Source organism: Petaurus breviceps, unplaced genomic scaffold (assembly GCF_028583685.1).
Source record: "Petaurus breviceps papuanus isolate PSGF00001 unplaced genomic scaffold, PetGlider_PUasm1.0 38, whole genome shotgun sequence".
Lineage (NCBI taxonomy): Eukaryota > Metazoa > Chordata > Mammalia > Diprotodontia > Petauridae > Petaurus > Petaurus breviceps.
Window position 1 is genome coordinate 34,733,027 of NW_027186304.1, and position 24,305 is coordinate 34,757,331.

Consider the following 24,305-nt stretch of genomic DNA (forward strand, 5'->3'; position numbering starts at 1 on the left):
TACTGTGATTTGGAATCATAAATTACCAGAGTTAATATTCTCAAAACCAAGTAGAAACCAAAACAACAAAAATACATGGGTCTAGAATGGAAGAATCCTGCTATTAGCAACAAACCACCTGACTGGGAAACCATAGTCCAACGAATACCATTAGTATTTTTGGAAGACAGAATACAGTAGTTGGTTTTTTTTACACAGTACAAGTAAAGATATCATAACTGTCCTGTCTCAAACTAAGTCTGTGAAAACATAAATTTAAGTGATAAAATCAGGTTCCCTTAGTAATGAAAACAGATGTACTTCAACTACTTCTATTACACCTTTCATCCAAGAACTCAAAGCACTTAAAATGTTATTTCATAGCAATGGTCACTGGTTGGAAATAGGAAGAGGCACAGTATATTTTCCTGTAGGCAAGTGGGCATGCAGATAAGGAAAATGTCCCCAAATTCCAAGTTAGTCAATAAATAAGAGGAACACAAAACAAACCCAATTGCCAAATCACAGTTTAAGACTTTGAAATTTTCTTCAAAACCAGCTGGGCTTAAAACAGTGAAGAAGGCATCTACGGAATAGTCTTTTACATCCCAAAAAAGAAAAGTTCTCATCTACACGATTTGATTTCATTTAGTTGGTATATATGCCACCTTTAAAAGACTTAGGTTTAAGTATATTTTCATTATATAAAAACAAGAACAAAACATACACATAGTTACAACATATAGAGATATCTATACAAACATAGATATGCCAAGAAAACAGGCCACTGTATGATAAGTCCTATAAAATTATGATTTTTGAGATATGGCATTCCAGCAGATGGAGCTCAGTGGCCTCGGATGAATCAACTTTCTATATCTTCATTTCCATCGGTAAAATGGGGATAATCCTATACTGTATAAGGAAAAACAACATAACATACCTATTTTACAGGCATGTTGAAAGGACTAAGTGAGTTTCTGTGAAGTGCTTTGAGAACCTCAGAAGAAAGGAGACATAAATTATAAACTGCAGATAGTATAGGAATAAAAAAAATGAAACATATTGTACTTATAAGGAATAGAGTACACCTCATGACCAAATACCAGATTCATAGTCCTTGTTCTCTTATTTCAAGAATGTAAAAAAACTTTAAATGTCAAGTATATTTACCAAAGTAAGCTATATAAATAAAGCACATTCAATTTGTAAGTTTAGGTTAGGCTTCACCTAATGTCATTTAAAGGTCTTAACTGGCTGCTGGCCCTGAATTTTAAATATTAAACTAATATTGAAAAATAAACCTACTGTCTTTGGCTGTTGATTTACTTTTTTGTCTTCTAAATCCTTGAATTTTGACCGAAAGGAGACCATTTTTTCTTGAAGTTCTGGTGTACATAGTTCATATACATCCAACATAAGAGGAAATTTAACATCCTACGTATAAAAACAGGAAAGGTCAGGAAGAGGGGCAGAATGAATGGACACTGTAAAAATTGTTGGGAAAAAATCAACAGAAATACCCTTTACAAGATTAAAGGGGAAAAAGGGTACAAGTTTTGGTAATATGAATTCACCTTTACCTCATATTTTTGAAAGTTTAAACAAAACATAAACCTAATATAAAAATCATTTGGGGAAAAGTACAAAAATAAGAACAAGTGACTGGGAAGATAATTCTTTCTGCTTTGGAATTTTACTTTCTTGGGGTTAGTCAAAGTGGTCTTTAGGTTCTATCCTATTGAAATAAGGGATTTTCATTATTTTATATTTCTATCCCCTCACAATCTAAACTACTAAAAATGATAAAGTAAGAGAGTAAGTATTCTACACACCCCTGAAATCCCTTAAGACAAAAGCCATGTTCCAAAAAATGAGTTATCAGCATAGATTGCCCTCATCTTTAAAAAATTGGGCATTTGCAATATTCCCCACAAAAACACTATTATTCAGTTATTCAAATAATATTATTCATGGGATTAGTTCCTTAGGTCAACTCAGGAAAGCCTATTTGACCCACATTTTAATAATATATGGTATTCTTTTTGTGGGTCCATCATTTACCACTATAAATCACAACTACTCTACATCTCAGTAGATGGTCTTTAGGAGATGATATGGTTTGGGAAAAAAAAAACAACCAATAACAACAATTACCATACAGACCAAATTGGTGATGAGTCTCTCGAACACAAGCTAGTTGGGTCCTTAGACTAGACACACACAATTCCATCACTGTGCATGTATTCAAAGGTTTTCTACCTTGGTAGGACCTTCCAAAATCAGAGCTATACTGGCAAAGCCTTTATGGACCTAAGGCTACCTCCAAACCAAGATAAGGCATCTGAGTAGGATGCTTTTATGGAGGCTTTGACCCATCACATACTCAAAAATAGGGCTCTAATACTTTGGATGAGACATAGCCTACAAATATGGAAAAATGCATTCTGAAAGCCTGCAAATATAACATAACATTGGTTCTATGGAAAAATGCATTCTAAATGCCAATTCATTATTCCAGAACACATTGCTTTTGGCATTATAAACAGGGTCCCTTCCCCACTTCCACTGTGACATCAGCATCAGAGGCTCCCAAAATGAGAGGCAGCTGAATGAGTAGGGCAGCAGAAAGGCAGGTGGAATACATGTGTGTGTGTGTATATATATATATATGTATGTATGTATGTATGTATGTGTATGTATATATATGTATACATATACAGACACACACTCCTCCCCACTTCCTCCCTTTCTACTTGTTAACTCTGCATCTGCAAAGAGGTCACATCTCTAGATCAATTGTTCCCTGAGGGTTGTGAATTGGAAAACGAAGGAGAAACTGCTCCCATAGGGAAAGGGTCTTTAAGTGGTAGGTTCTTTACCCACCTACTCACCCAAACGTAAGTTAGTCTTGGCAATATAGATAATTTATTATATTGGCTAACCTTAAGAACTTTGGCATTCACAGATTCTTTCTCTTTGTAAAAAAATCGAACCATCTGAATAGTAAGGTAAGCAGGCAGCCGGCTAATCTTGGACTGAGGAAAAAGGAGAAATGGCATTACATCTCAAAAGACTGTATTAGTCATTCACTTTATAAAAGAACAAGTTGTTCACTCCTTGGTGATTTACCCAAACATAGTATTACTCTGGAGAATTGTCAACATTATAAAACTGCAAAAATTTCAAAAGCTAAATCCACTATACTCACAGATTTTATGTATAAAGCATTTCTTTGCAATGTTGGAGATTGCTTGGTGATTTCTTCCTGAAGTCTCTATAAAAGAACACGACAGAAGTGAAAAGGTATTCTAAAGAATGGGGATGATTGTTTTTTCTCACAATATTTTATAGATATAGGTTTTTTCTACCAAAACAAAACAAAAAAAATAGCTGGTACACAAATGTTCCATTGTAAAAAAATACTACATGAAAGGCCAAACTTAAAAAACAAATAAATCAGCCTTCTAGGTCCCAAAGTGCAGCCCTCTGACTGAGTCCAAACATCACAGAACAAATCCCCTTAATAACAGGATAAAGCCACACTCAAAGACCTAGAAGGCCACAAGTTCCCCCACCCCTGAATTAGATGGATTATCCACAACACAAATACAACTGCTTTAATTGAAGCACCTACAAATACTAACTGGTCACTGGCTACTTTATAGAGGCTAAAAAGTAGAAAAATTAAAACATCAGGAAATATTGGCAAAATGAAGAAATCACAAATTGGAGATAGCAACTCTGAAATTATGATGCCAAGGAGAAAGTAATTATATTCCCCAAACTAAAAGCTTATCATCCAACTTTTCAGGAGCATCTTAATAAATCAAGGTATACCTACTAAATCTGATTTAAGATCATCATTCTTTACTCCATCTATCATCACTAATCATAATCCTAAATATATCAAGTACACTTGTTTTCCCTAACATATTATAAAATTAGAAAGGAAAACAGCAACACCACTCTGAAGTTAGTCCCCATCTTACTATGCCCCATTTTTTGATTATTCTCTCCAATTAATACCCTGTACTTCATTTCTCACCACTTTAGTCAATCATTGCAGCAGGGCCCCTGAAGTGACTTGGAGTACATGTCAACATACACAGACAGCATTTTTTAAAAGTCTACGCAAAGACTTTAATTTCCCCAACCCCATCCCTACCTTCAATCCACAAGGCAAGGCAAATTGATTCTATTCCAGCTTCCTACCCAACACCACCCACTCCCACCCCCTGCCCCAGGCTGCCCCTTGGAGACTGCTTCCTCTGTTCAGAGAAAACTTGGGATGCTAAGAAAGAAGAGATAAAGATGACTAGATTCAAGAAATTCAAAAATTCCTGGCAAAGTCTCCAAGTATTTACACATAACCATGTTTTGTTTTGAAAAATGGTCTTCGGGGGCAGCCAGGTGGCTCAGCGAGTAAGAGCACCGGCCCCAGTGTCAGGAAGACCTGGGGATCAAATCTGGGCTCAGATACTTAGCACCACACCCAGAAATAACTGGCCGTGTAACCTTGAGCAAGTTACTTAACCCCAATTGCTTAAAAAAAAAATTGATTTTCGGCCACTTAAAAGTGGAGTGACCTTCAGCCCTCAGTCTTCAATGAATGCACTAAGATTCTTTCCAAATCTAAAATTCTATACTGCAGACCTTTGTATAATCATTCATACAGAACATAGGGATGTTTACTGAAGATAGTAACTGAATCAACTAACAGAAGAGTGAATAAAATGGTCAATTTTGCAACCATGGAGGACCAATCTACCTCTCTCTTCAGAGGAAAGAACAGAATTTTGTCTCTACCTAACAAACATCTCAAATAGCAAAACTAATAAAAAAAATAAAAAGGAAAAAGCTACCTCTCAATATATTTGGTACTGCCAAAAGAACAAAAATTATAAAAGCAGAGGCTGGTTGACCAAATGTCAGGAATGCTATTGGAAAGAAATTCTTAATAAATAAAATGTTGAACTACACAGACAGGCTCTAAGGTACCTAAGATATATGCCTTCATAATTAATGCCTATTTAATAATATTTATATTAAAAATTTCACTATTATAAACGTTTCAAAATTCTTGTGTTTGCTTTTATAATATTTTAAGTCTAAGCATCTATTATTTGTTCCCAAGTCCTTGGTCAGGAATGCAATCTATAATTATAATAGTGTTCATGAGGAAAAATATCATCTATTTTACTTCCATTCACCAATTAACCGAGCCCCAAATCTTTGCACAGCACTGTTCTAAGAACTGCTTTATGACAGAAGCAGAGATGACAAGTAATTATCAGAAAATTAAGCCCAGATATGTAGAATAGAACAATTAAGAGGCATAGTGAAACCTGTCAAGTCACTACCAAAAGATCTGTTTCTTCTTACCAATTTAAGTCCTGTAAACAGATACTTGACTTCTTGATTTATAAAACAGCTGAGTTGAAGCTGGTTCTCCTTTCCTTTGGTGGCTTCCTCTTCTTCAGCTTCTGTACATTTCATGCTTTATGAAATAAGCTAAGGCACATGTTATAGATTACTTGTTGAATTAAGTTGTTAGATTCTCAAATAATGAAAATAATTGGCATTGATGTGCCTTTTCAGTTTACAAAGCACCTTACAGACACTACTTCATTCAATCCTCACAACAACCTTGGGGAGGTAGGAGTCTTCTCTCCAAGTTAGGACACTGGAGCCCAGAGGGGTTAAGTGAGCTGCCTGAAGCTACACAGTCAGTTATTCACACAGCTGAGATAAGGATCTATGTATGACTCAAAATCCAGAGTTTTTCCACTACACAAGTAAAATTACTGAACTTTGGTATTATCAGCATTAGACAGAACATCACCAGTCTTTTAAAATTCAAGATTTTGGGTCTCATATCCAGTGTTCTTTTCTTAATCTAGTTCATACCTCAATTCCCTATTATCATCTTAATCATTATACATCTTCTCTTAGATCCTGAGTCATATAATAATGTGAGTAAAAGTTGCTAAAACGTGCATAGTAACACAATGTAGTGGAAGAGGCAGCCCTTAAATGGCTCCAAGGCCAGCTCTCTATCTGCTACTAAAGCTTGTTTCAATAAAATTAAAGCATGCAGTCTTCCTTTCTGTTAAGAAATAACAAACTAGGGCGGCTAGGTGGCGCAGTGAGTAAAGCACCAGCCCCAGAATCAGGAGGACACGAGTTCGGTTCGAGTTCGGTTCCGGCCTCAGATGCTTAACACCCACACCCACCCACCCACCCACACACACAACAAACTATCCATGTAACTTTGGGCAAGTTACTTAACCACAATTGCCCTCCAAAAGGCAGAAAAAAAAAAGAAATAACAAACTAGAAAAACAAAAAGGAATATGCACTTGTGAGTTGCAATCACCAAGTTAGGCAGCTGTAATTGTTTTTAAGTGGGAAAATGATGGACATATCAAAACAAAATATCCATTTTTTTCCCCAAAAGTATTAAAGATTTTTTTTTCAAATACTTCCCTCAATGCAACTCTTAATTTACCACCTACCTTGATCAAAACTATTTTATGTTAATTCTAAAATGGGTTTTTCACCAGGATAACCTGGTAAAATGATCCAAAGGGATATTATTATTCAGTGAACTTTACCAAAACTTCACATGCTTGAAATGTTAGCCTTTTTACAAATTCCTAATTGCTGTTATTGTGATCCCTTTCGGGCAAACAAAGATGCCAACTGGAAAAATCTGCCTTCTTTAAACTTCTGAGTAACAACCTATTTTTTTTCTTCTTTTCTTCATTTTATGCCCCTTTCATCAAATCTGTATTAGTGGATCACCTTCTAAAACCAATCTTGCCATAAACTTTCTTAAGGATACGTAGTTTCAAACTCAACACCAAAGAATTGATCAATTAAACTTTTCTTTTTAGAAGGTGCTTGGGCTGCTGCAGCAGGTGATGCATTATCTGTCTGCAAATAAAAGAATAACCAAATAAATATATATTCTATTTTACTTAACACAAGGATGTACTAAAGTATATTTACCCCTATGCAATTATGTTTAATAATATTAATTTTAAATATAAATTTTCTACCAGGTGTTTTTTACTTGCATCCATCTAACCCATACAGCCTATGAAAAAGCACTAAAAATATGAGAAGAATCAATTCAACTTATCTACTGAACATAGATAAGCAATACTTTGCATCTGAAAATCCATCCACTTGAACAAATATGTATTAAGCGATATTGGATGAATGGAACTGTAAAGAGAGCTGGGCTTTTAAAGACGAATGTCCTTAATATTCCCTGACCTTAGAGCAGGAGATCACAAAGAAGTAGCAAATAATCACATTACAAATTAGAATAATATAATGAGTGTCATGAGACATCCTTGACAGTAAAAGTAGGAAGAAGGAAAAGGAAAAAATCAAGGAAGGTCTCAGGGAAGAAGAAGCCCTGAGGGCCGTATAACGATTTCAACAGGCAAAGCAGATAATTAATGAACTGTAGCTATAAAGTAAGCAAAGGAATAGAAGTGAGAAAGGGCAGAATGGGTAAAGGGAAGTGTGTAGGTTAGCTGCAGAACAGAGAATATGTAGGAACTATTTGTAGGTACAGGTCAAAATTACAGATTAAAACACCATTTTGGACTCATACACAAAAAACCACCAAAGAATTTGAAGCTAGGAAGTGGTATGATTAGAGCTGTGATTTAGGTAGATTACTCTAGCAATAAATTTATGAGAAGGGTACAGGGAGAAACTAGAAATACAGAGAAGCCAGGAAGCTACTACAAAAATCCAGGTAAGAAGCAGTAACACACATGGGAATGGAAAGAGATGTGAAAAATGTCGAGAACAAGAACTGGCAACGTAGAGGTTAAACATACATTTTGAATAGCACTCTGAACTAGGAGTTAAAAGAATAAAGAAGTCAATGTCTTATTCAACTGTAAAAAATGAATGAAAAACAATTTGTTCAAAAGCCTTTGGAGGGGGGGTGGCCAGGTAGCACAGCGAGTAAGAGCACTGGCTCCAATGTTGAGAAGACCTGGAGATCGAATCCTGGGCTCAGACACTTAGCACCCACCCAGAAACACCTGGCCATGTAACCTTGAGCAAGTTACTTAACCCCAATTGTTTAGGGGCAGCCAGGTGGCTCAGCGAGTAAGAGCACTGGCTCCAGTGTCGGGATGACCTGGATCAAATCCGGGGTCAGATACTCAGCACCACACCCAGAAATAACTGGCCATGTAACCTTGAGCAAGTTACTTAACCCCGATTGCTTTACAAAAAATAAAGCCTTTGGAGGGAAAAAACAAATATGAGATCAAATTAAAGATTATAATCACTACTATAATTCAATTACCTCCATAACAGAATCACCTTCTAAAGCTTCCAGTTTTTGTTGTAGCACCCGCATCATTTGCACCCAACATTCATTAGCATCCTGCAATTGGAAATACAATAAGGATTATGAATAAGGCCTGGACAATGACTGTGGTCCTACCTTCTCATGATTTCTTGCAAAAGTCTGTACATTCTACCTAGAAGATAATGTTTCTTACTTTAAAATAAGTTTGTTTCAATCTGAGACCTTAAAGAAAAAATAACTTTCTGAATTATGTTAGGTCTTCTCATATTTACCAAACATACTCAAATAACATGAAAAATATCAAGACATCTCCCTATTGTTTTTAAGTAATGTGACTTCACAAAGATTTACTAACTGAAAACCACACCAGCCTTACACTAATTACCTGTTGAAGATATTGTCCTTGATCACCCTTCTCTGCAAACTGTGGGAAAGCCATATGCAAAAACTGCAGGAGAATAATAGGTGGGATACTGGAGGAAGTTTTGTCCATGGAATCAAACAAATCTCTAAGGGCTTAAAAACAAAAGAAAATATTCTTTTAGGAATGTAGAAAACAGGAGTAAACTAATTTAAAATTAAATTGCGATCAGAATCTTGCTTTCTAACTCAGATCACTTATAAATATAGCTATTTAATATAACCAAGCACAGGCAGCACTCAGTTTCTGTATGTTTGCATTAGGCAAATTTGACTCCCTTCTGGTGAGCAGCAGAACTCCACTTGGAGCTCAAGGCAGGGACAGTGACTGAAGCCAGGGTTGCAGCAGCAGCCTCAAGCCAGCGGTCTTCTGCTCCACGCACTGAAGCCCCTCCAGCTACACAGACCCAAAACATTGAAGATATAATCTGGCTGCAGAGGCATAGACCTGCAGAGTGGTTGGGGCCCTGCTGATCTCCTCAAGGGGAAGGCGAGATCCAAAGAACACTCCACTTAACATAAATGAGAATTATCTGGACATGCATGCACAAATATGTATCTACATACAGTCATTTGTTTTAAACATATGAACTTCTTTAATTCTAAAACAGAACTACCTCCTGAACTTAAGTCCTATGCAGCAAAAAGTAACCAACCAAAATACACTGATTTAAATCCTATGCTGCCAAGTGCTGGGGATATAAAGAAACAAACAGACCCTACCCTCAAGTAGCTCACATTCTAATAGCAGAGACATGTAAATAACTAGGTACATGTAAGTACAGTATAGATGGAAGGGAAGCTCAGGAGGGAAGCCATTAGTACCTAGGGGAACCAGGAAAGACTTCCTATAGATCATATCCCATAGCTCAGGATTTGAACTGAGCATTAAAGAACTAAGTCCATCAGTAAAATCATTTTGGTAGTTATGTGGATTATGGATTGGAATGGGGAGGAATCTGAAGGGAGGCCGAATTAGAAGACTATTGGGAACGAGGCAGACACCCAACAGATGCCATTTGGGTAGAAAAAAATAAAATTTTCAATGAACTCGGGTGAAGGTGAGGAGCAGAGAATGACACCAAGGTCACAACCCCGGATGACCAGGAGGACGGTGGTGTCCTTGACAGAAAGGAGGGAAAAGATAAGTTCTGACATGTAGCCTGCAGGGCTCTGCATCATGTCAACAAGTGGAGGGCTTCCATGAGAAAGCCCCTGGTGTCTGAAAACTCTAGTCTAGAGTTTCTCAAATCTAAGAAAATTATTCTAAGCACTGCATTACTATCATGCTTTATTCCCAAAATATAATTAAACCAAAATGCCACTTCATTTCTTACCAAAAGAAAACTCATTTAAATACAGAAAGCATTGGTCTAGGAACTAGGCAACACAATTCTGATTACTATAATCTGAATGACTTTAAAAAACTAAGAATGTGCGGCCGCTAGGTGGCGCAGTGATTACAGCACCAGCCCTGCAGTAAGGAGGACCTGAGTTCAAATCTGGCCTCAGACACTTAACACAAAAACTAGCCATGTGACCTTGGGCAAGTCACTTAACCCCAATTGCCCTCCCCCCCAAAAAAGGGCAAAAAAACTAAGTATCATCTAGGACAGAAACTCTAGTGTCTCATCTGTCAACATAATTAGGTAAACAAACCAGATATTTGTTGAGCACTGTTTTGTGGCTGTCACTAGGCTAAGTACAGGAAAGGTAGAGAATATTCAAAGAAATCCTCCATTACAACGTGCCTCAGACTGACCTGCAGTGATATACTGTGCCGAGGCCATTTCCCCTGAAGCTCGCAAGGCACCCGCGTACCTGTGGAGACATTTAAGACAAGCATTAAATACACAAACAACAGCAGTCTTTAATCTGTGCCATCATTCACAATGAAGATCAATTCATAAAAATTATGGCAATTGAGTTATGCTACTCCACCCTGCCCTTGGGTCTCCCTCCTTTCTTTTTTCTCTCTTCTTCCTTTCTTGCCTCATTACCCTCCAACACATTGTGTAAATAAGAATGTAGAAGAAAAGGACAGATAAGAACTATAATAGTTCCTTTTTTCCTCCCATCTCAAGACATAAAGACACACCTAAAAATTTTATGAAAGCAAAAATATTTAGTTTCTTTCAAATCTATCTGTCCTCTGAGACCATTAGAAGGTAATACTGCTTGAATTAAAAAATACCCAGCACTCAAGAGTCGCCTATTAGTATAGACTTCCTAGTTCAATGAGTCTACAATCTCATATACTAATGAGTACATACGGCACAGACCCCATCCTGTCTCAGTCTTCCTATCCTAACTACTTCTTTCCCAGTTCCTTTCAAAAATCTTCCACAGAGGATCTACCAACATGGCTTCATTTTGGTGTGGAAGTGGTGACTCTTTGTTCTCAAAGGTCATACTAGTAAAGCACAAATTCTGGCTGATCTACCAAGCTAGAAGGGTCAAGAGTACAGCCCAACAACACACTGTGCGCTTTTACAGCATAAGCTAAGGTGGACTAGTCACTAGGGTGATGAATATTTTGGCTATGGCAAACAGTATTATTATACTTAATATAAATGACTTAAAATATCTGCAGAGTGATGTGAAGTTTCCCCCTCCCCCTAGTCTTGGTGGGGGATACACACACACACACACACACACACACACACATATGTATATATGTGTATATATATATATATAAAATAAAAAATATATATAAAAAATATAATATACATACATATGTGTATGTGTGTGTATATATATCTCAAAATAGATATGCTTATCGTATATCACATATCATGTATACTTATGTATTATGACCAGATGACCAGTACCATCTAGGAATCATTAAAGACCAAAAAAAAAAAAAAAACCTGAAATTGAGGGAATCACTGTTTTCTATTTTCTGGCTGCCTGTAACCGCTTATTATTTAGGTATCAAAAACTAATAGAATTATATGGAAAATTACCTTCTGTCAATATCTGGCATAAGTAAATTTTTAAATTTTAGAAACTAACTGAAAAGTCTTAACTTTAGTCTCAAGTTTCCAAGCATCAAAATGAGCAATGATATTTTATCATGAAAATGCTAAAAAAAGGAAAGGAAAAAAGCATATGCTGGAATGGTTCTATATTGGGCAAGTATACTTATCACCCTAATTCAAATGTTCTCATTGAAGAGGCCTGCTTTTTTTTTTCTTATGCAACTTAAGGTTTAGAAATCTTTATTTTCTTGGCTTTACAACTTAAGGCCAGGACTACCAATCTTCAAGGAAGACGTCCCTGATATATTTCACAGCAAGTTATAATTTTCTAAACTCCAGACTCTCCCATATACAGCTATTTTGGCTAGTCCTGCACATATTTCTCTTCAACTTCTTTTCTTTCTTCTACCCCACAATCAGTATATGGCCCTCTCTCCAACATCCTCAAAAGACTGTTAGGGATTCAGTGAAGATGACATACAACAATTAAGGTAAACTATTACTATTTTGTTCTTTCCTCCCCTTTCTGTTCTCCTGTCTTTTTAAAGGCACATCTCACCCATTTATTCCCCCCCCCCTTTAAAATTCACTGAATATCAAACTATTTTCAAGAGCTGAGCAACATATTTTATTAGCATGCTAAGTCAAGTAACAAATAAATGCATTGATGACTATATGTCTGAGCTACACATTTTCCCAACCAAAAATTGCTGACAAATAAAGGTCTTTCAAAAGTCCAGTTAGGGAGAGGTAAGTCTTACTCCAACCAAGGAATATGAAAGTCTGAATAATGATAACACGTTCAGTACCATGCAAAAATTTATTTTTTGCCTTAGAAGGTGAGAATTTCACACCAATGGGCAAGTTTCTGCACAATTCTTTTCTCTCTCATCCTTCTCAGTTCTACTGTAATAGCATACTATACAAGACTTCATAAAACATAATGCTAGTCTTTATCAGAATATTTATCCCCAAGCATTGTACATTATTTTTAGAATTTATAATTTAGGGTGTCAAAGATAAGCTAAATTGAGAGGGGGGAAAAATGAGTATTTTAAAACTGTGTAGCTTTACCCAAAGCAGTCTAACTGACATAAATGCTGATCCTCACTTATTAAATATTCCATATGTTCCAAGAAGATGAATATCAATTTTGTTTATATTGTGAGAGACAGAAAAGAGTTAAGTTTCCACAGAACTGGTAGAAATTACTGAAGTGAGACTGAAAAAGGAAGTTAGCGAGACAGCAGATGGGGCTCACCAATCAGCAGGCAGATAGTGGCCTTGAGAGACCCTCAGACTAGGATAAGGGCTGATCCAGTTTAAACCAGTAGGGGTCAATGACCAAGTAGCCCAAAATTACTTTTGTGCATGCTTAATAAAACTCATGCATATGACGTGACTGACACACCCCACACAGAATTAGAGCCTCATTAATAGAACATGGAATGTAGGATAATGTATGATGAAGGGAGCACTGGTCATGCTTAGGAGAAATATGTAATGAGTGTATGAGGAAGACTGTAACCCTGAAGAGAATGGATCAATTCATCCTCTGAAGGGAGGTACCTGCACCAGACTAATGTTATGAAGCTTTTCTCACTTCTATATTCAGCACTCCCTCTTCCCGAAGCAGGGCCAGAGGTTCAATTCCTCTACTTCTCCTCAATCAACTTCTTTTGTTACCTAAATTTCAGTATCAATTGTATTCCTAACAATATGATAGTAATATTTGTTTTTAAAATTATACTTTTAACTTTAACCTTACCTTTTAAGGGCATCTTTGAGTTCTGGCACAGAGCGGATACACTGAACTGTAGCATTCATGTAACAAGTGTTACCAAGATTTGTCAATCCACACGGCAATTCCATCTGATGAGACAAACATTAATTTCATAAGCGTATCTAAAATTATTATCGCACAGCCTGAGGTAAAGACCAATCAAATATATCATACCCCATTTTAAATCAAGCCCATTTTACATGCTATAGAAATTATAAATTTGATTAACTAGGTCCTAATTTGTTATAAAGAGCCAGAAAACTCACATCTAACAGATTTCTTGACCACAAGTTTATCATGTGTTAGATGTCAGCCTCTAATAATATCTCTGGATAATGCAGTCCAGTTCTATTAGATTTGGGAAATATTCAGACAAAATGAAAAGGTTATCAGCTCTAGGATCTAAGTATATAGAGACAAACATAGAAAAACATGCCATGTTCCCAGGAATGCCAGAAGCAGTGAAGAGGCATAGCCTAAATTTTGACAATTCAACAGCACTCCTAGCATACAGTTTTATTCCCTTTATCTCTCTAATTTCATAACACAAATTGGAAGAAAGATAAGCTTAGCTTTTTAAAAAATTCAATTTATAGCTGAATTTATCAGAATACATTCTCCACATAATCACATCTTGTATCAATACTCTACTTTTCTGAAACATGTCAGAGTACAAGTCTTGAATGTGGTATGGTCTAATAGAAGATGAGTCAGAAAACCTAAGGTTCTTGTCACAACTTTACCCTTACCTAGATGTATGGCCTAAAGCCTATTAAAATCTCTGTGCCTCAATTTCCTAATACATTACCTGCCTTATATGGTTATTCTGAGGATAAAATAACAGAAAACAAACTCAAAAAGTAAAAAGCAAAACATAAAAAGTTAGGTAGTGATAAATGTGTATGTCTGGCAGGCATCTAAAACACAATGCTTGAACTGAGATTAATTTTTATTTTAACACTTTCAATATAACATATTATATCTTAAAAATATAGCAAATACACATATGCTTATAGGAAAAATTGTCAGTTAATTAAACTTCAAACTATGGATAGAAAAATTTAAATTATAAATCTGAACTAGTTTTGTAAAGATGTAAAAAATAAAATTACCAAAAGGTGTGAAATTGAGAAACAGATTAAACTCAGAAAGCACCCGGAAACTCTAGGTCTGGCTTAAGTCAAATTTACAAGCAATAAAATCCTATGGAGTGCTGAATACACACATACTGACCGTTAACTACCGTGTTTCCCCGATAATAAGACACTGTCTTATTCTAAAAAACACCAGAGGGCTTATTTTCAGGGGAGGGCTTATGTTGTCCTGCCTCAGCTCTCCTCCGCGGCACTGCTCTCAATGGCGCCAGCAAGCAAATCACTGGGGAAGAACAGGATGACGTGCTCACTGCTGCAGCTCTGAGCGCGGCGTGCGTTTGGGGGGGGGACGGTGCACACAGAGGGTACCGTAATGTAGCGTGTAGCGCAGGGGATCACCTTCACTACAGTAGCAATCTCAATAGGGCTTATTTTAGGGCGAGGGCTTATTTTAGAGGAATCTTACACAGTAAGCGGAGGGCTTATTTTCGGGATAGGTCTTATTATCGGGGAAACACGGTATTAGATCCCAAGCAGAACTTCAAAACTGTCAGAAGTCATTTTTCTGAAACTCATTTTAATAAATGTCTGTTGACAAGCAGTGATCCAAATAGATTATTAAATATGAAATGTCTTACAGCAGATGCCAGCTGTTCTTCCGTCATGTCTTCTACGAAAACTGTCCTAGCTACAGGCTCCTCAGGCAGAGCATCTGCTGATCCCATCATTAACAGAGTCATTCCCTGTTTACAAAATAATAATGATAACATAAATAACAATAATGATGAAATCACTGGTTTCTCTTCAGAGTTCTTTAAATTATCATGATTAAATACTATCATTTTCTGTAGCTAATAATTCAACTTCTATAAGACTAGCAGATCACTTCTGCTGAAGCCTAAATTTTAGCAATAAGAATTATTTCTATGTATAAATGAAAATAATTTCCTTCGAAGTCACAAAATGCATTCTAATAATTAAAAACATCAGGCTGATCACATAAATAGAATCTTTATAAAGACTAAGTACCTGTCTATGGAATTCTGACATATGGTTCCTAAACTTTATGGGCATGTTTCTATTCAATAAACAGCCAAAAGTAACATAACATTCCATACCACAGTAGAAAAACTCATATATTCCCAATACATTAATTTCCCCATTTTGATATTTCTTTTAAGTAGATCAAGTGAAAGAAGTAAACGTCTGTGAAATAGTGAAACCTAAAACCAGAATTCAATGAAACAACAAACTGGAAAGAGTCAAGGGATGATAAGTAAAAGGAGATGAAAGGGAAAATAGGAAAAAAAATTAGAAATAAAATATCATCATGAGTTATAAGATGATTTTTCAATATTAAAAATCCTTCTTCATGCCATTATTTTTATATTTGGAAATCAATTTTTGAAAGATGGCACCAAAGCAGTACAGGTTCAGAAATTTAAGTTAGTTTTAGTCTCTGCCTAAATTTGTCTGTTGGTACCTAACATTATGTGTTTAAGTGTTCTCTACATATTGTGAATGTGTGTTCTATGAAAAGTTTTAATGCTATCACTGTTTTCCCCTGTGAAATAATAAAGTAGTGTAATATAACGCTGGAGAACAGTCAGAGGGAGGGAATTCAAATCCCAGCCCTGCTATATTACCCTAAATCCTTCTAATCTCAGGGTGGGGTAAGGGAATTGGTGCCTCTCAGCAGTCAAGTGAGAGAGATGGGACTAAATGATCTCTAAGATACCTTTCAGCTCTAAATGTATAATCCTATGAAATATGAGTTTGTGAATGCGTCAAAAAATATCTATTTGGGTGGCAGGTTTTTTTTATACATAATTAAGTTTAATTTTCTCTATAAATGCCACGCAATTCCAACTATCCCTTGATCCATGTCTTTCTTTTCTTTCCTTACTATCATTCACAATTTTTGTTAAAATGTTTATGGTCAAATTAGGATGGGCACACTGGAGCATTCCACCAATGAAGAAACGTATAGCTGGACAGGGATCAATAAATACAAGACAGACATAAACCAAAGTGTCAAAATCTCCCCATTTCTCTCCCTACTTTTATTCCTTAAGTTTCACTAAGTGAAAGGCAAAGTACCATGATGGATAGAGAGCCGACCTTGGAGCCAAGAAGACCTGGATTCAAGTGCTGCCTCTGACACACAGGGTTATGTGTAACCCTGAGCCACTTAACATCTCAGTGCTCTAGGCTTGGGTCAGCAAACATTTTCTGTAAAGGGCCAGATAATAAATATTTTAGGCTTTGTGGGCCAAGAGGCAAAATCAAGGCTACTGTGTAGGTACATAATGAGAAAACAAAATGACTCAATTTTTTGAGGAAATGTCAAATATACGCCAGTACAATTTTTTTGTAATACCAGTCTAATGAAAAGAAAGGAATTTGGGAGAAGGTAACATTTTGCCTAATTGGGGTTCAAAGTTAGTGTTCCCTATCACCAAAATCAATCACATCTGTATGTCAATTATTACTGATGTATAATGAGATTTTTACATATTCCATCTTTTGAAAATAAATGTCTTTTCACACAGCTAGGTACTGCCAAATACTGATACCAATCCATGAACATATGATTTTAACTGAGTCAAATGGTTAAGAGTCTTAAGTTTATTTTATCTGGACATACCTCTTTTACTGCTGCAATCAAACACAACTTAATTAACCCACTATCAGTAAACGGATTTCCCTGCTTGCCTAACAAATGAGCCAATCAGAAACTTACTTGGTTGCAGGCTCATTTAAAAAAATCTGCCAAGTAATTCTATTGTGATGAGAATATTCTATTTCAAATTTTCTAATTTTTCTGACTTGTTTTCATGTGGTTGGGAATACTGTGATAAGTGCTTAGTCTGATAATGTCAATGAATATTGTATGAGTTTAGCACAGCTATAGTATCACTACATAATATAAACACAGTATTTTGCCATACTCCACTGTACCTTAAAAGCATGACAAAGTCCACCTTTCTCTTCTTTTCTCGTTTTGATATGACGGGTATATAATGGTAATTAAATTAAAATTCCATGGTGCGGTGATAACTGTAGGCACTTGATAGTTCTGTGTCACAGTGATTTGCAGTGCTCAGTGCAACAGTGTTGAAACAGTGAGAGTGCCACATATGGTCTCCATCTCAATTACTCAACTCTTAGAACAGCTATAGACAATGCATTAATGAATCAGAATGACTGTGTTCCAATAAAATTGTATTTATGGGCATAAATCTAAATATAATTTTTACATCACAAAATATCATTCTTTTGATTTTTTTTTTCAACTGTTTAAAAATGTTAACAGGTGGCAGACCCACATGCCTGGAGTTGTGACCTCTGCTCTAAGCAACTAAGATTATAAATCAGAGAGAAAGTACTGACCTGTATAGGTCTAGTATATAAATCAAATCTTAGTGCTAGTTCTTACTCTAATTCTAATAGGTTTCATTCACTCCTTCTATCTATCTCCTGGAGGACTTAACCTCTTCAACTCCCAATATATGTAGGCCAGCTCCAGTCAAGTTTATCCCTGGATATATTCAATTAGCTACCTTCCACCATCTCCTACTGATCTAATTACTCCCAGTTCTAGAACCATAATCAAATCAGTCCACATCACTAAGACCCTAACTCTTCATCTCTATAAATTTCCAAGCCAAAATACTTCTCCCTAGCTCCCAGAAGTGGTCTCTTAAATTAAATGGCTTTAGGTAGATAAGGGCAAGGACTATCACTCAGTGCTTTTGTATTCATATCCCTAAGGTTTAGCATAATCAACATATTCAGGTTTTAGTGCACAGAATGGACTTAATAATTGCTTCCATTCATTTTACTTTTTCTCTTGTTTTTACAAATGTAGAAATACACTTAGCCTCCCCCTTTTGAAACTAAGAAGCATAATTCTTAGTACTGACTCAATCTTGGGGTCTAGTTTCCTGATTGGTCAGTTCCTGACCAGGATGATAATTTCTGGGGAATCCCAGTCATGCTTACTTTTTTAAGCCCAGTTCACTCACTGTTCAGACTGTTCCATCTCCTCAGAAGTACAGGGACCCGTCCTCTGCCCACTTTTTCAACTCCCCTTGATTGGATGTCTTCCCCCATCAGAACATACGCTCTTTTTTTTTTTTTTTTTGCTTTTTGGGGGGCAATTGGGGTTGATTTGCCCAAGGTCACACAGCTAATTTTTGTGTTAAGTATCTGAGGCCGGATCCGAACCCAGGTCCTGCTGACTCCAGGGCTCATGTTCTATTCACTGCGCCACCTAGCCACTCATTTTCTTGTATTTATAGCATCAGCACTTGGCACAGTGTCTGGCCCACAGTCAACACTTAATTATCAATATATCTGAATGAAAAACATTAACAGTTGCATTTACTATCAATTCTCTTATAAGATTACTGGGTTAAATTATGCTTGGTTGTAAGCATAAATCAGTTTACCTTCTGGAATATCATATTCCAAACTTTCCATCCCTTTATTATGGTGGCTGCTAAATCTTGTATGAACGTGACTACGATTCTTTGGTACTTGAAATTTTTTCTTTATGGATGCTTTAAATTTTTTGGGGAGCTCTGGATTTTGGCTATAGCATTCCTAAATAGTTTTTATTTGGGGCTTTCTTTAGAGATAATCAATAGATTCTTTCTGTTTATACTTTACCCTTGAGATTAAGATTGATCCTGTATCATTTTCTTATTGATCCTATTTACAATTAATTGCTTTTGTCCCATAACTGCTTTAAGTTGTGGTTCTCTTATCTCTGAACCTAATTTGTAATTCGGCTGCTCTTTAATGAGTCAAGTTTAAAAATCCAGCTTGCCTGCCAATCACTGATCTATTCTTGCCTAAATTTAAATTTAAGTGACCCTGGGGGAAGCTTGTGAACAGAAGGGAGTTGGGTTTAATATCTTTACACCACCAAACTATCCTTCAAGGATGTTTGGTTTGTGGTCCAAAAGTCTGGCCCGCTGTCTTGCACCTGGACTCAATGATCACTTCTTAGTCTCAAGAGGGAAGGGAAAAGTTGTTGCTAGCCCTCACTATCAAGCTTTCAACCAATAATATTGTTCCCTGCACCTCAGTTGTGTAACCAATCATGTTCTTCTCAACCCCAAGCTATCTTTCTACTCCTTTTTTCTGTATACTTCAAAATCTATAAAAGGGTAACTGTCTTTTTGTTCATGGTCTTTGGTATAAATGGAAGTAGGTGACAGACCATTTATTGACAAACAGCATGCCCCTGCTAATAAATGCTATTTTGTGAGACTTGCCTCAGTTTACCCTTTCAAATATCACCTGATAAACCTGCTAGGCAGTTTTTTTTTTACAGTTCCTTGATATACAGTGTAGCTCTGTTCTTTTTCTGGTCATAGCTTTGAGGTAGTAAATGATTCTTAAATTATCTTCCTTAATCTGTTTTCTAGGTCATCGGTTTTTGCTGTAAAGGTACCTTACATTTCCTTCTATCTTTTTTTAGTCTTTCGATTTTGTTTTAATATTTCTTTTTTTATTTTTATTTTTTTGCTTTTTGGAGGGCAACTGGGATTAAGTGACTTGCCCAAGGTCACATGGCTAGTTTTTGTGTTAAGTGTCTGAGGCTGGATTTGAACTCAGGTCCTCCTGACTCCAGAGCCAGTGCTCTATCCACTGTGCCACCTAGCCACCCCTGGTTTAATATTTCTTGATGTTTCATGGGGTTATTAGCTTCCATTTGATCAATTTGAACTTTTAGGGAGTTACTTTCTTGTGTACCTTTTGTACCTATTGCAAATCAGATGCAAAAATAATAGCTGTTAATTCTCTCTTCCTGTTTTCCAGAGTTGTCATTTCCCTTTTGTTTCCTCTACCACTTCATTTAGTTTTTAATATCACCTTTCTTTGGTTTGTTTTTTTTAAACTCTTGCTTTATCTCTTCTAGGAATTCTGGTTGGACTTATATCCAAGTCTGTTGTTTTTTTTTTGAGATGAAGCCTGTAAATGTTTTTTGAATCATTTTCTTCTACGTATATATCTTGAGCTTTCCTATTACCATGATATTCTTTATGGTGTAATTCTTTTTTGTTTGTTTGTTCATTCTTCCAACCCATTTCTTAAGTTTGACTTTCATGTCAGAGCTGAGCTCTGTGCACTCTGGAGGAACCATCTGGACTGGGCTTCTGTCCTCTTTCATCTTCCTGTTTGCTTTGACCAAAGTCTGCTTACTGCACTCCTGGACTAAGTTCTGTAAATTCCTGACCCAGATTTATGTCTATTGGCTTGTTCCTGGTTGCTCAACTCAACAACTACTGGAAAGCTCTGCAGATTCAAAGCAACTGAATTACAGGTCATCCTGATTGTTCCACTACAGGCTTTCGCTTGAGCTGGAAGATAGAAGTGAGTCTCTGCCCTGCTTTTATGATCAGAGCCACAGTAATTATTTGCTTCTGAACTCATTTCTCACTCAGGTTCCCTCCTCAGTCTACCCTGGATCTAAGACTACAAACTGGGTAGTAGATGACAGAGCTGCCAGATAATACAGATTCCTGCACCTGTGTTAGTTCAGGGATCCCCTAGGATCTCTTCCTGACCCAGGGCCCAGTCTTGGTCCTCTCTCAGGCCTAGGGTGCTAGAGTGCTCTGTATACAGAATGCTCCTGGTCAGACCCTATCCCCAGGATTCTGTCTCTCTAAGCAACCCTGATGGGGTTAAAATGATTCACTGTGACTTTTTCTTCAATTTCCTGGTCGGAATTCAGTCCCAAGAGTCTTCTAGATCTCTGTGGAAGAAGCATGGTAAGCAAGCTAGGCTATACTTCTTCCTGCTAATCCACCATCCTGACTCCCCTACTACCAATTCTCAAAACAATAGCCAGAACTAAACCCTTTTCCTGCCTCATCAAAGGCCTTGTTGTCATTCAGTTATTTTTAGTCATGTCCAACTTTTCATAACCTCATTTGGGGCTTTCTTGGCCAAGACAATAAAAAAGTGATTTCTCATTTCTTTCTCCAGCTCATTTTACAGATGAGGGAATTCAGTGAACTGCCCAACATGATGAAGCTAACAAGTGTCTGAGACTAGATGTGAACTCAAATCTACCTGACTCCAAGCTGGCCCTCTATCCACTGCACCACCTACCGGCCAAAGGCCTAACCAGTTTTAAACCTACTCCTACACCCAGTGTCCAGATGTGTCTAGTAAGGACTCCTCCCTGAAGAGATAAGGGCCATAATGAAGTTAAAGGATTAAAAAAGTTTTTAATTACTTAGATTAATAGTAGTATTTTCTGGTTTTGCTTCTGACCAGCAGGACATAAGAACACTTGAAGACAATGGTTGATGAGTGATTGAATGGTTTTAGAAAAAGGATTCTCCAGTGTGAGCAGAAAGTTAATGTGACTGTGACAAGACTATTGTCCTATTTGACAAAGTGTTAAGTAACGAGGCAGTTAGGTGACTCAGTGGATAGAGTTCGAGGTCTGAAGTCAGGAAAACTCATCTTCCTGAGTTCAAATTTAGCCTCAGAGACTTACTAGTTGTGTGAACCTGGGCAAGTCACTTAATCCAATTTGCCTCAGTTTCCTCATCTGTCAAATGAGCTGGAGAAGGAAATGGCAAAACACTCCAGAATCTTTGCCAAGAAAACAGCATTAACAGTTGGATACCACTGAAACAACTAAATAACAAAGATTTAAATTAATAAAAATTGATTCTGACAGGCTTGTAATTAAAAATGCAAAGAACAGAATTTTCTTCCACACAAGTACCTGAAGTACTTTAAGTTAAAAATGCTACCATTACACCAGAGATAAGCATACCCTAAACAAAAATAGCTATTTTTGGAGGAAGTATCTCCCATATTACTTTACATAATTATTTTAAAAGAATTTTTTAAACTCCCCAAAAGAAAAAAAAATATACCAAAAAGAAAAATACACAATAAGATTAAGTTCATAAACTTAAGAAAGCATAGGTTCTGGCACAGACACTATGATAAACCTAGAATTTTAGAAATCCCAAGATAGACAAAATAATACAACAAAAGAGTTATTAGAGGTTAACTCTGTGAAAAGGGAAAATGCTGAAAGACATGGAATCATTTGTTCCTAATGAATTTAAAATTAAACAAAACTTGATATATTCAAGGGAATGTGTCCAGATGGCATTGGGCTTAATTAATTCATTATTCTTCCTTTTACACTCTTTATCCATCTAGATATTGTTTTCCTTAGAACCTTCTCTGCGGTACAAACTAATTTTGAACTGAGTTTCACTTTAAATGTCTATATTCAGAAATAACCCTTCAAATGCTTCCTATTGCCCAAAGCATGTTCATTTCTGGTCTCAGCATAAGTTGTATATCTAGATTAATATCATCTCATGTATCCAAAACTATACTATTATCAATAAGCTGGTACAGTATTTTCTCTTAGGTTATAAACTAGTAAGAATGAGAATTATCAAATTATACAATAAGTGTTAGAAATGCATTTTTTTTTCTTCACTACTCTAGAGCACTTATAATGCATATAAAGATCCAAAATCATTTCTCAGTCACATCAGGGGCCTTTGCAGGTTGTAGGATATATGATGCTGTCCAATTAAACATGTACACAGGAAATGAAGACCAAAACAACTGTTACTTCTCTTGAGATCAGAAATGGACTCAAATGTAAACCTTCTTGATTGAATATGGCTACTAGAGGCCTTCCAAATTGACTTTCACACAGGCTTATGCAAATAAAAAAATTTCAGAACAACAGTGATTTTCATTCTTCACAAGTGTAAATCTAAAATAGGTATTAACAGCAAGCTACTATAGATAACTCATATGGAAAATACATAGTAAGGCAAATGATGCCATTTTTCCTAATGCATGAAAACCTGAAGAAATTATTTTGCTCATTTCTCAATCAGACCCCAACCATTAAAACATAAATATGAAACCTTAAATTCCCCCAACTCTTATATCTGTTTAGTATAATCTGTGACATAAAAAAATAATATACTTATCTATCAAGTTATGTCAATCAAAATAAAATAGCATATTACAATTTTCCAGGTAAGAAATATTTCTGTACCATATAACACTTATAACTATTTTCTAGTAAAACTTACTGCATCACCTGCCCTCCTCCTCCCTTCTTTGCAGGGGTGGGAGCCTATGGGTGTGTAACACTGCATATAATGCTGGACTTGGTTGATGTGTTGGTTAGTTTTGCTTAACTGCTTATTTTTTCTTCTTTTTTATTCTTTGTTTTAAGGGATGACTCTCTGAGGTGGGGAGAAGGGAAAGGTGCTATAAAAATAAAAGATATCAATAAAAAAAATTTTTTAAAGAGATGAAAAAAACTAGTGCACCAGATTAAAGAATTCACAACTAGATAGTACCTCAATCAGCACCACTAGAAACCACACGGAATGGCCCAGGTTTCCATACTCTTGAGAGGAATAACTAATATGTAAAAACAGTAATAGTCTTTATTTGAAACTCCTTAAATTAAGGGCAAGAAAAGTATTGTAGACAACCAGAAAATAGTAACTCATAGAAAAGTTTTTTTTTCCTAAAAGTAAGCTAATTAGAACACAAAACAAAGCTAAAAAGGGCAATTGGATGCCGATTGATTCCAATGACAAAACAGGGTTCTAAAAAACTGGTAATGAAACATACCTCACTCTTCTCAAGCAAAAAGTGAGGGAGGGTATAGATAT

At 36.3% G+C, this 24,305-nt stretch overlaps 1 protein-coding gene across 5 annotated transcripts in view; it reads right to left on the reverse strand.

Moving 5' to 3' along the window:
* The window catches only part of USP14 (ubiquitin specific peptidase 14), a 36,441-nt gene that overhangs the window by 2,557 nt on the left and 9,579 nt on the right, over positions 1-24,305 (reverse strand). For 4 of the 5 annotated variants that reach the window (XM_069099747.1, XM_069099745.1, XM_069099746.1 and 1 more), the window contains 10 exons: positions 15,243-15,347; positions 13,496-13,599; positions 10,509-10,567; positions 8,712-8,842; positions 8,321-8,401; positions 6,827-6,918; positions 5,365-5,479; positions 3,191-3,256; positions 2,925-3,017; positions 1,288-1,416 (listed from right to left, as the gene is read on the reverse strand). In XM_069099747.1, the coding sequence (XP_068955848.1) occupies positions 1,288-1,416; positions 2,925-3,017; positions 3,191-3,256; positions 5,365-5,479; positions 6,827-6,918; positions 8,321-8,401; positions 8,712-8,842; positions 10,509-10,567; positions 13,496-13,599; positions 15,243-15,347 (975 nt within the window). Of the gene's footprint in view, positions 1-1,287; positions 1,417-2,924; positions 3,018-3,190; positions 3,257-5,364; positions 5,480-6,826; positions 6,919-8,320; positions 8,402-8,711; positions 8,843-10,508; positions 10,568-13,495; positions 13,600-15,242; positions 15,348-22,792; positions 22,798-24,305 lie in introns of those variants that run through there. The other variant, XM_069099748.1, reaches the window with a different exon arrangement.